This window comes from Thamnophis sirtalis, unplaced genomic scaffold, assembly GCF_051295495.1.
Source record: "Thamnophis sirtalis isolate CommonGarterSnake01/CBP01778 unplaced genomic scaffold, rThaSir2_p1.2 scaffold_3, whole genome shotgun sequence".
Taxonomy (NCBI): domain Eukaryota; kingdom Metazoa; phylum Chordata; class Lepidosauria; order Squamata; family Natricidae; genus Thamnophis; species Thamnophis sirtalis.
The window spans coordinates 20083811-20096192 of NW_028261383.1; the positions used below are offsets into that span (position 1 = coordinate 20083811).

Below are 12382 nucleotides of genomic sequence, written 5' to 3' on the forward strand. Positions count from 1 at the left end.
GTCATCCATGAGGCCAATGTTGAGAAAAGACAGGACACGAACTTTCTCGAGATGGAGCGACCCAGATGAGAGTCTGAGAGCCCCTTTTATTGGGATAGAACAAAGGCAGGAGGAGCAATAGCATGTGATTAAAAACAGCCTGTAAAAGTACAATTTCTAATCTACTGCTCAGGGAAGTTCTGTCTATATATGGTCATATCCTGGTCAGGATCCTGGTCAGGATGTTTTGTTATGGACTATCAGGATGTTATGTTCTGCACTATCAGGATATCAGGATGTTATGGAGTTCTAGGAGTTTGTTTTCTCCTGTGTGATTCAGCGTGGCTCTGCAGGCCCTAGTATGAACTAGGCCATGGAGGACACACACCTACACAAGGAACTATATTACAACAGATTCCTTCCTTGCCAGTTCTGTGCATGGCTGGCTTGATATTTGCTTTGTCAGGCAACCCTTTCCGATGACAGCTGACCTTGTTGGACCCTAGGAGTATTCTGAGTTTCAACTCCCAGAATTGTGAGCCTGAGGGAAGAGGGAGGGTTTCCCATGCATAGCCTGCCTGAATCACCTTCAGCACAGGAGGAGGAGGTGGGAGGAGGGGATCTCCTGAGGTGCATCAACTAAGGATTTTGCCAATTTCTCAGACTGAACTTCGAGAAAACGAACTTCAACAAAAGATTTCCTCAATGTCCACAAATCACACATAGTTCCCAGACATTAAAAAGAAGAAGTTGTAAAACTGTATGGAATCGGCCAGCTATTTGGAAAGGCAAGACTTGTGGAGAGACGCTTTCCATCCACTCCCATGCCCATCATCCTTGACTTCCGTGGAACCTGCTCTTGTCTTCTGCCCCTTTGCAGGATTCCCTGGCGTAGCGCACAGAGTCCACCAGGGGTCTCCCTCGTCAGCGCTTAGAAGGGCTGGGCAGCCTCCTTCCAGAGGGAACTGAGCATGCGCCTGGCTCTCAAAAGTTTCCGGGAAAGGCTGGGATCGCGTCTGCTTTTTGTGCGGCGTCCGATTCTTCTTCCCTCCGCTGTCAACCTTCGGCTGAGCCCGGAGGCCGAGAGGCAGGAAGGAATTCTCTCACGGGTGGAGATGCAGGCGTGACTCGGAGTGAGTGGGGCTCTTTCCTCTGACGCTGGAAGGGAGCCTGGAGCATGCAAAGCTTCGTCAAGTTCCAAGTGGCGGAAAGGGGGTGGTGGAGAGTTCGAGGTCCCATGTTCCCCTGCCACCCCGAGGAAGAAAGGGACCCGAAGGGCAGCTCCGCACCTGCCGGGTTTTCTCCAGGAAGAAAATCAGGGTCGCCATAAAGAGGGGACCCATCGACCCTCCGTTTCCTCCGGCAACCCTCTGCATGCGGGGAGAGGGAGAGGTTGCCTTTCCAAACGGCGCAGAATGTCTTGATTCCTGGAGAATTTCCTGCGCGTTTCTCGGCCCTTTTCAAGAAGGGTTTTTCCCCCGTCTCCCTTTTCCTTGGCCCAGAGAAGCCACCGGCCAAAGTCCCTCCGGTTGCCTTTGTATGCAAGGCTGCAGTTCCGTGTGAAGAGTTGAGTGTAAGGCGTGTAAGGACTGGAACTCGGTTTCCTCCTTTTCCATCTTTCCCCACCTTCTCTTTGATGTCTCTGCCGGCAGGCAAATGAACCTGTGAGAAGAACGGCCATGCATTGGATGGTGGCTTCTTAATTCTGGCTTCTGGCATGCTTTTTTCTTTTCTTTTACTAGAGACATACTTTGGATTGTGCAAAAGGTTGTAGACAGCAACACAAATGATTTGATATAAATAATTAGGAAACAGAAAAGCCAAACATATTTTAAATGTATTTATCCAAATTTTGGGTTCCTTGATAGAAGTTGAGGCAGAAAACTGTTGGCAGACTTTCCCCAAAGATAAACAAGTATATCAATTAAGACCCCCCCCCCAAATCCCATTCCAGAACTTGGTGGGTTCATAAGAATTTCTTTTGTTTTGTTTTGTTTGTTTGTTTGTTGATTTATTTATTTATTTGTGGAGGAGGATGCTCAGTATTCAGATTTGCCTCCCTGTTGAACATCCTTGTGTTTTCCATTTGAGTTCTGTAGGCTGGAGATCTTTCCTGATTCCTCTGGAGACCAAAGTATCTTGTGAAGGAATTGGGCTGAATGGCGTTGGGAGCTTTGGCCAGACCTCTCGTGATGAGGAAGACCTGGGGAGATGCATGGGTCCATTTTAGTTTTGGATTAGAGAGCAGAGAGAAGATGGAGGGACAAAGCCCAACAGATGGAGGAGTTGGAAAAGAACGTCCAGCTGCTCAGCCTTGGAGCTGTGGGAAGAATGCGGAAACTCCTGGGCAGAAGAGCCAAGAGGAGGAAGCCAGCAGTTCAGAGGTCCAATTCTGTGACTTCAATGAAGTGCATTTCCAGGAGGGGAAGAGTCCCCGAGATGTTTGCAGTCAGCTTCACCGCCTTTGCCGTCAGTGGCTGCAGCCAGAAAAACACACCAAGGCTCAGATGCTGGACCTGGTACTCCTGGATCAGTTCCTGGCTGTCCTTCCCCCAGAGATGGAGCAATGGGTGCGGGAGTGTGGAGTGGAGACCAGTTCCCAGGCGGTGTCCCTGGCCGAAGGCTTCTTGCTGACCCAGGAGTCTGAGAAGATGCAAGAAGAGTTGGAGGTATGAGAATGAAATCTTGGCAGTTCTAAAGAGAATCTTTCTGAATTTGTCAATGTTTTTCTGACAGACTTTTCTGGGATTTTGAGCTGCTAAGATCTCTTGTTCTGAATTTGGACCAATTTTTCTATTCTTGCTTTTCCAGCTTAATCAATAAACTTTGGTATCTGCTAGGCTGAGTGTTCAATATTGATAATTTATTTCTATCTCTCTACTCTTCCTTTCTTTCTCATGCCACATCTTCTCCATAAGTCCTTGCAAGCTATCAGCGAGTATCCCCAGGGGTGCAAAGATTCATCGAAATCCTCTCAGGAGCTGCTATTCAGGGAGAGCTTCCAGGAAGGTCAAAGTCAGGACACCTCTCCAGGTAACAGAAGATCTTTCCATGGGATATGAAGTTTGGACATCCAGTCATATAATTGTTTTGTTCGTCTTGAGTAGAATCTCTCTCTCTCTCTCTCTCTCTCTCTCTCTCTCTCTCTTTTAACAGTTTGCTTCTATCATTTTCTGCCTCACAGGTAATAGAAAGCTGCCCATGTTATTTTTAGAACCACCTTCTCCTTGTGATGGAGCTGGAAGAGTGGCTGAACTTCTGCCTCAGGTAAGATTCATTTTATTCTGTATAATATTCCATTTACAATATTGCTGTTTTGAGAGCAAGACAAATTGTAGACTAGATCGTTGAAAATTCACACCTGGCTTAACCTACCTGTCCATTCTGTTCAAACAAAACCCATTTTATTCTCTGAATCTCTCCTTGAATTGGTGGAAGAAAACTGTCAAATTATGCTTGGGATTATCTGTTAATAGGGAAATTTCTTTCCTGTTTCAGGATTTTGTGTCTTTTGAGGATGTGGCTGTGTATTTCTCCGAGGAGGAGTGGTCTCAGCTGGATCCTGCCCAAAAAGCTCTCCATGGGGAAGTCATGCTGGAGAATTCAAGGAATCTGGCTTACCTGGGTAAGATCCCATCTGTCCTCAGTAACGTAGAGAAGGGATGGGTGGGTGGGTGGAGGGCTTAGAAATTTCTGATAAAAAGATCACTTTTTAATTATATCCTGCCTTTATTGCAAGTAAGTTAAGGCAGTGGACACATCCAGTACTCCTTCCTCTTCCTATTGTCCCCCAACCACAACAACCCTCTGATATGGGTTGAGAGGCATGTCCAAAGTCACCCAGACAGCATTCACGATTAAGGCTGAACTAATGCCGGCAGTCCTCGAGTTATGACCACAATTAAGCCCAAAATTAATGTTGCTAACTGAGAAATTTGTTAAGCGAGTTTTGCCCCTTTTTACAACCTTTCTTTCCACGGTTTTTAAGTGAATCACTGCAGTTTAAGTTACTAACATGGTTGTGAAGTGGATCTGGCTTCTCCATTGACTTTCCTTGTCAAAGGGGATCACACAACCCTGGGATACTGCAACTGTCACAAATATGAACCAGTTGTCAAGCATCTGAATGTAAACCACATGTTCAATGGTCATAAGTGTGGAAAATGGTCTTACGTCGCTTTTTTCAGTCCCATTGTAACTTTGTATGGTCACCAATTGAACTGCTAAAAATTTAAGACTACCTGTACCCACAGTCTCCCAGTTTCTAGCCAAATTATATTGATGATTCTTTTACTAAATTTCAGATTTGTTCATTCTCCTAGTTTGCTACATCTTACATTTTTCCCTTTCAAGGCTATAATGAGCAAGTGAATAAGAATCGTAAGGAACAATGTCAACCGGTTCAACTGACAGAGAAAAACAGAAATTTTCCAGATCAGATGCAAACAAAGATTGATGAAACAAACCGATCACAAAGTGAAGTTAAAAAAAGTATTTCTTTGACAAATCGTCTCCTTAGCCATACAATCATCAGTACGGGAGAAATACCACATAAATGTATGGATTGTGAAAAGAGCTTTAAAAAATCAGAGGATCTCATTTCCCATAAAAAAACATGTTCAGAAGACAAACAACATACTTCCGTGGAATGCAGAAAGACCTTTTGTTGTTATGACTCTCTTAGAACCCATCAAAGGAATCACACAGGAGAACGACCTTATAAATGCATAGTGTGTGGAAAGAACCTTAGTTGTAGCAGTAGTCTTAATTCCCACAAGAGGATCCACACAGGAGAGAAACAATATCAATGTCTTGAATGTGGAAAGAGTTTTAGGTGGAAGTGTGCTCTCACCACCCATAAAAAGATCCACACAGGAGAGAAGCCATATCAATGTATGGAATGTGGAAAGGGCTTTAGTTGTAGCAGTAATCTTACTTCCCATCAAAGGATCCACACAGGAGAGAAGCCATATAAATGTATGGAATGTGGAAAAAGCTTTAGGAAAAATGTTAATCTGTCTTGCCATAAAAGGATCCACACAGGAGAGAAGCCATTTGAATGTATTGAATGTGGAAAGGGCTTTACTTGTAGCAGTAACCTTACTTCCCATAAAAGGATCCATACAGGAGAGAAGCCATATCAATGTATTGAATGTGGAAAGGGCTTTACTTGTAGCAGTAATCTTACTTCCCATCTTATGATTCACACAGGAGAGAAGCCATATAAATGTATGGTATGTGGAAAAAGCTTTAGGAATAGTAATAATCTGTCTTACCATAAAAGGATGCACACAGGAGAGAAGCCATATGAATGCTTGGAGTGTGGAAAGACTTTTACTTGTAAGAGCAGTCTTAATTTCCACAAGATGATCCACACAGGAGAGAAGCCCTATCAATGTATGGAGTGTGGAAAGAGCTTTAGGAATATATGTCATCTTACGTCCCATCAAATGATCCATGTACGGGGAAAAAACATATGAATGCACAGAGTGTGGAAAAAGCTTTCCAAGGAGGTACACCCTTACTTGCCATAGAAAGATCCACAATTTGGAGGAGCCATATCAATACATCTGATGTAAATAACTGTATTCAGGTACACTGTGTGAGACGGTGACTAGAGATAAGCAATGGGACTAAGAAAGTATTTTTCACTCTAAAATAACATTCGTGTCATTGGTTCCTCCCCATAAATCTCCCCATATAGGAACATGTACATATTCTATGGAAGAATGTTCAGATGAAGATTCCTGAAAAGGAATCACAACTGTGGGAAGTCAAACAAACACACATGCAAAAGTTTTTTTCTCCTGGGAAGGTGCCAAATTCTGTTTTCCTGTGGCATGACATTGTTTCAGACAAAAGCTAAAATTGATTTTTTTTTTGTTGGTAGATGTACTTGTAGCCTTTGATTAAATGAAAGAAGTACAGTTGGTTTGATTATTTAACAGGTTGTCAATATAGCCCAAGGGAAAAGGGAAGTTGAAAGTATTCTGGCATCAGAAACTGTTGAGCATCAACTGAGGAAAGGGACTTTTGCAAACTGCAGAGCATGAAGTAAAGTTAGGACAATCATTGCTAGAATTGGCGGTAGAGATCTGCTACATTGGGATGTGCTTCAAGTTCACTAAGGGATTACTACTACTTTGGGTTTGGGGATCTTGTCTGGGAATCTCACTCCAGCTTGAAATCATTTACTGGAAAGAGGGCTTAGCAATATGCTTTCAGATCTCAGAGGTAGCCAGACAGGAATCATGGCCAGATAGGCTAACTCTTTTGAAAGGCTATTGTAGTACTCCTATTCATACTCTGTTGTAAGGCTGAATTAATAAATTTGTGCATATAATAAATATTTTATAATAAAAATCTGAAAGTAGAAATCTGCCGTTCCTTAAAGTTGCTTCTAACTGAGATGGAGGGTGTATGCATTGACTAAATCAATAAACAACTGTCTGATACCTCAATGCACATTGTTGTTAAGATTCCTTCGTTGCTAGTTATGCAGCTGCATACTTCTCCATCTTTTATTTGATATTTCCCTGAGTAGCATCTATTTTCCTTGTCTCTCAAGCTGATTCCCACAAACCTTTACAAACTCCTAGTGCTGTGGAAAAAAAGGACTAGGGGAGACATGATAGCAGTTTTCCAATACCTCAGGGGTTGCCACAAAGAAGAATTGGAAATTGGAATTGGAAAAGTTTATTTATAGGTCGCCCTTTTCCCTGGGGGGACTCAGGGCGGCTTACAACTCATAGGGAAAGGGGATACAAACAATGACACATAAGCACAATACATAATTAAAAAGAACACAACATTCATACCATTCGGGTGGGGATGGATTACAATCTTTAGCCCCAGGCCTGACGGGATAGCCAGATTTTAAGGGCTGCGCAGAAGGTCTGGAGGGTGGTGAGGGTACGAATCTCCACGGGGAGATCGTTCGAAAGGGTCGGAGCTACTACCGAGAAGGCTCTCCTCCGCGTGGTTGCCAGTCGACACTGACTGGCAGATGGGATCCAGAGGAGGCCTAATCTATGTGATCTAATTGGTCGCGAGGAGGTAATTGGCAGGAGGCAGTCTCTCAAGTATCCAGATCCACTACCATGAAGGGCTTTATGGGTGGCAAGTAGCACCTTGAAGCGCACCCGGAGATCGACAGGTAGCCAGCACAGCTCGCGGAGGATAGGTGTTATGTGGGTGAACCGAGGTGCACCCACAATCACTCGCGCGGCCGCATTCTGGACTAGCTGAAGTCGCCGGATGCTCTTCAAGGGCAGCCCCATGTAGAGCACGTTGCAGTATTCCAGCCTAGAGGTCACAAGGGCACGAGTGACTGTTGTGAGGGCCTCCCGGTTCAGGTAGGGTCGCAACTGGCGCACCAGGCGAACCTGGGCAAATGCCCCCCTGGTCACAGCTGACAGATGGTGGTCAAAGGTCAGCTGTGGGTCCAGGAGGACTCCCAAGTTGCGAACCCTGTCTGAGGGGTTTAATGTTTGACCCCCCCCAGCCTGAGAGATGGAACACTTGCCAAATTGGTGGGAGGGAAACACAACAGCCACTCGGTCTTATCCGGGTTGAGCACAAGCTTGTTAGCCCTCATCCAGTCCCTAACAGCTTCAAGGCCCCGGTTCATCACGTCCACCGCTTCATTGAGTTGGCACGGGGTGGACAGATACAACTGGGTATCGTCCGCATATTGATGGTATCTTATCCTGTGCCGCCGAATGATCTCGCCCAGTGGTTTCATGTAGATGTTAAATAGTAGGGGGGATAAGACCGAACCCTGCGGCACCCCAGGGTATGTTAGGGGCCTAGGGGTCGATCTCTGCCCTCCAACTAACACCGACTGCAACCTGTCCGAGAGGTAAGAGGAGAACCACTGCAAAACAGTGCCTCCCACCCCCACCTCCCGCAGTCGTCGCAGAAGGATACCATGGTCGATGGTATTGAAAGCCGCTGAGAGGTCAAGGAGAACCAGGATGGAGGCGTGGCCTCCATCCCTGGCTCTCCAGAGGTCATCGGTCAATGCGACCAAAGCGGTTTCAGTGCTGTAACCAGGCCTGAAGCCGGACTGGAATGGGTCGAGATAACTAGCTTCCTCCAAGGACCGCTGGAGCTGGAAGGCCACCACCTTCTCAACAACCTTCCCCACAAAGGGGAGGTTGGAGACTGGACGATAATTATTAAGAACGGCTGGATCCAAGGATGGTTTCTTCAGGAGGGGTCTCACCACCGCCGCTTTAAGTGCGGAGGGAAAGACCCCCTCCCGAAGGGAGGCGGTAACAACTGCCTGGATCCAGTCCCGTGTCACCTCACTGCTGTTAGCAACCAGCCAGGAGGGACACGGGTCCAGTACGCAAGTGGAGGCACTCACAGCTCTCATGGCCTTGTCCACATCGCCCGGGGCAACATTCTGAAACTCAACCCAACGATGGTCTATCAGATTATTCTAAGAAGAGGGAGTCAAACTATTCTCCAAGGCACCTGAGGGTAGAACAAGAAGCAATGGGTGGAAACTAATCAAGGAGAGAAGCAACTTAGAACTGAGGAGAAATTTCCTGACAGTTAGAATGATTGATCAGTGGAATAGCTTGCCTGCAGAAGTTGTGAATGCCCCAACACTGGAAGTCTTTAAGAGTTTGTTGGATAGCCATTTGTCTGAAACGGTATAGGGTTTCCTGCCTAGGCAGGGGGTTGGACTAGAAGACTAGGTGAAGCGGGCGGCTGACTGTGTGTGCCGTGGCTGGAGCCTTTTCCGGATGCCTCCCCCCCCTCCATATTTAGCTCAGCTTTTACAGCGACGCTACTGCCTTCAACAGCGCTGCTCCTCTCACCAATGCTGTCCCCTTTACCAACGCTGTTACTGGTATTATTACTGCTCTTTTCAGCAACATAGCCCCCTGCTCCAGCATTGTTTCCTTTACCAACGCTGCCTTATTCTTCAACGCTGCCTTTTCTACCAACGCTGCCTTTTTCACCAACATTGGTTTCCTGCCACTCTGGACTTTGACTGTCTGATTTCCCTCACCCATATATTTAGGGCCTGTGATCCTGTTTGTCTTAGCCCTGACTGTTACCATCATTATTATACTGGTTTTACCCCCAGAAGGAAACTTTGGACTGGGCTGAGGGTGGACAGCCGATGGCAACAATCTGAACTCGCACTTTAAATTTTTAATCAACTGCGCAACTATTTTAGTTTCTTTCTTTTCTTTCATCTTTCTCTTCTCTCTTTGTATGGGATATGTATGAGATACGTATGAGATGAATGAATGTCCCACTTTTTATTATTATATTGTTGTAAATTTTTGTGTTTTTAACTCTTACGTGGGGACTGTCTGGGGGAGTGCATGGGTATGTATGATTCGGAGGACCTGCCGGGAGATGCGGGGGCCATGGGGGTGGTTGAGGGGACCAGAGACACGGGAGAGGGTCGGGGTATTACGGTCGTAACAGGGAGGGGCAGATACGGCGGGGACTTTAGGGCAGGCCATTACCGGGGAAGGAGGGTTCGCTACATTACAGAGATCCCTCCTTCCGGCCCTATGAGTCCCACTCCGAGACCAGATGGCGCAAGTGATCAGGACCCTGGGCTCAGGCTGTTGTCGCTAAATGCCAGGTCTGTGGTACATAAAGCTCCTCTCGTCCGGGACTTAATTTTAGACGAGAGGGAAGACCTGGCATGTATTACTGAAACCTGGCTGGGCCCAGAGGGAGGAGTCCCCCTGGTAGAACTGTGCCCAGAAGGATTTCAGGTGCTGCACCAGCCGAGAGCCCAGGGAAGGGGTGGGGGTGTGGCCGTCGTTATCCGGGAGTCGTTAGTTCCTCGTAGGGTCCCTGCTCCGGAGCTTGTCGGGTGTGAGTCTCTGCTGATAAAGTTGGACCTCAAGGGTCAAGTGGGTTTGCTGTTAACGTACCTGCCTCCCAACAGCGTTGCAGCAGCCCTCCCCTCGCTCCTCGAGTCGGTAGCCGAGCTGGCAATTGAGTTCCCTAGGTTGATGGTCCTGGGGGACTTTAATTTGCCGTCGCTCGGTGAAAACTCTGATGGGGCGCAGGAGTTCATGGCTTCCATGACAGCCATGGGCTTGACCCAAGTAATTCGGGGCCCAACCCATTCGGCGGGTCACATGCTCGACCTCGTATTCCTCTCGGAGCAGTGGATTTGTGATCTTGGTCTGAGGGGTAACGACATCATACCCCTGTCGTGGTCAGACCACTGCCTACTGAGGCTCGACTTCCGGAGACCAAACCCCCACTGTGTAGGGAGGAGGAACCGACCAGGTGGTTCCGCCCCAGGCGACTTATGGAACCGTTAAGGTTCCAGACGGAGCTTGGGGTTATTCCTGATACTTTCGCCCACAGTCCGGTAGAGACTCTGGTTGCTGCTTGGCACTCGGCAGCATCGGAGGCCCTCGACCGGATTGCGCCACTACGGCCCCTCCGAGGCGGCGGATCCCGGAGACCTCCTTGGTTCACCGAGGAACTCCGGGAGATGAAGCGCCGGAGGAGATGCCTAGAGCACCGATGGAGGTCCGATAAGTCCGAATCGAACCGAGCAATGGTAACCACCTGCACCAAGGAATACACCAGGGCACTTAGGGCAGCGAAAAGATCTCACATAGCCACCTTGGTTGCGTCCGCTGAGTCCCGCCCAGCCGCCCTGTTTAGGATAACCCGCTCCCTATTAAATAAAAGGGAAGCGGGGGAACCCTTGCAGGGCAGAGCTGAGGATTATGCCCAATTCTTAGCGGACAAAATTGCTCGGTTTCGGTCGGACTTCGACTCCATCCCCGCAGTTCCAGCCAAGGCACAAGAGGATCAAGTAGAACATCTCTGGGTTGAGTTTCAGGATGTTACCCCCGGGGATGTGGACAAGGCCATGAGGGCTGTAAGTGCCTCCACCTGTGTACTGGACCCGTGTCCCTCATGGCTGGTTACTAACAGCAGTGAGGTGACACGAGGCTGGATCCAGGCGGTTGTGACCGCCTCTCTTCGGGAGGGGAACTTCCCCGCCGCACTGAAAGCGGCGGTGGTGAGACCCCTCCTAAAGAAGCCATCTCTGGATCCAGCTGTTCTTAATAACTATCGCCCAGTCTCCAACCTTCCCTTCCTTGGGAAGGTTGTTGAGAAGGTGGTGGCCTTCCAGCTCCAACGGTCCTTGGAGGAAGCAAACTATCTCGACCCCTTCCAGTCAGGCTTCAGACCCGGTTACAGCACAGAAACCGCTTTGGTCGCATTGACCGATGATCTCTGGAGGGCCAGAGATGGAGGACATTCCTCCATCCTGGTCCTCCTTGACCTCTCAGCGGCTTTCGATACCATCGACCATGGTATCCTTCTGCGACGACTGCGGGAGGTGGGAGTGGGAGGCACCGTGTTGCGGTGGTTCTCCTCCTACCTCTCGGACAGGTCGCAGTCGGTGTTAGTGGGGGGGCAGAGATCGTCCCCTAGGCCCCTAACTTATGGGGTGCCTCAGGGCTCGGTCTTATCCCCCCTACTATTCAACATCTACATGAAACCGCTGGGAGAGATCATCCGCAGGCACGGGATCAGATACCATCAATATGCGGACGATACTCAACTGTATCTGTCCGCCCCGTGCCAACTCAATGAAGCGGCAGACGTGATGAACCGAGGCCTTGAAGCCGTTATGGACTGGATGAGGGTTAACAAGCTTGTGCTCAACCCAGAAAAGACCGAGTGGCTGTTGTGTTTCCCTCCCAAAGATTCCACCAATATTCCATCTCTCAGGCTGGGGGGTCAAATTCTATACCCCTCAGAGAGGGTTCGCAACTTGGGAGTCCTCCTGGATCCACAGCTATCGTTTGACCACCACTTGACGGCTGTGACCAGGGGGGCATTCGCCCAGGTTTGCCTGGTGTGCCAGTTGCGACCCTACCTGAATCGGGAGGCTCTCACAACAGTCACTCGGGCCCTTGTGACCTCTAGGCTGGAATACTGCAATGTGCTCTACATGGGGCTGCCCTTGAAGAGCATCCGGCGACTTCAGCTAGTACAGAACGCGGCCGCGCGAGTGATTGTGGGTGCACCTCGGTTCACCCACATAACACCTATCCTCCGCGAGCTGCGCTGGCTACCTGTCGATCTCCGGATGCGTTTCAAGGTGTTACTAGTCACCCATAAAGCCCTACATGGTAGTGGATCTGGATACTTGAGAGACCGCCTTCTGCCAATTACCTCCCTGCGACCAATAAGATCACATAGATTAGGCCTCCTCCGTATTCCATCGGCCAGCCAATGCCGGCTGGCAACTACAAGGAGGAGGGCCTTCTCAGTAGTAGCCCCGACCCTTTGGAACGAGCTCCCCGTGGAGATTCGTACCCTCTCCACCGTCCAGGCCTTCCACACAGCCCTTAAGAACTGGCTAGCCCGTCAGGCCTGGGGA

At 48.5% G+C, this 12382-nt stretch overlaps 1 protein-coding gene across 1 annotated transcript; it reads left to right on the forward strand.

Annotated features, from left to right (window-relative positions):
• The first annotated feature begins 975 nt into the window (after positions 1-975).
• On the forward strand, positions 976-6444 carry LOC148047428 (uncharacterized). Its single transcript, XM_087711468.1, is given in 7 exon segments — positions 976-1112; positions 2071-2648; positions 2898-3012; positions 3164-3246; positions 3478-3604; positions 4333-5441; positions 5443-6444. Coding segments are annotated over 6 exon segments (2055 nt in total). The 5' UTR covers positions 976-1112; positions 2071-2138; the 3' UTR covers positions 5554-6444.
• The last annotated feature ends 5938 nt before the right edge of the window (positions 6445-12382 follow it).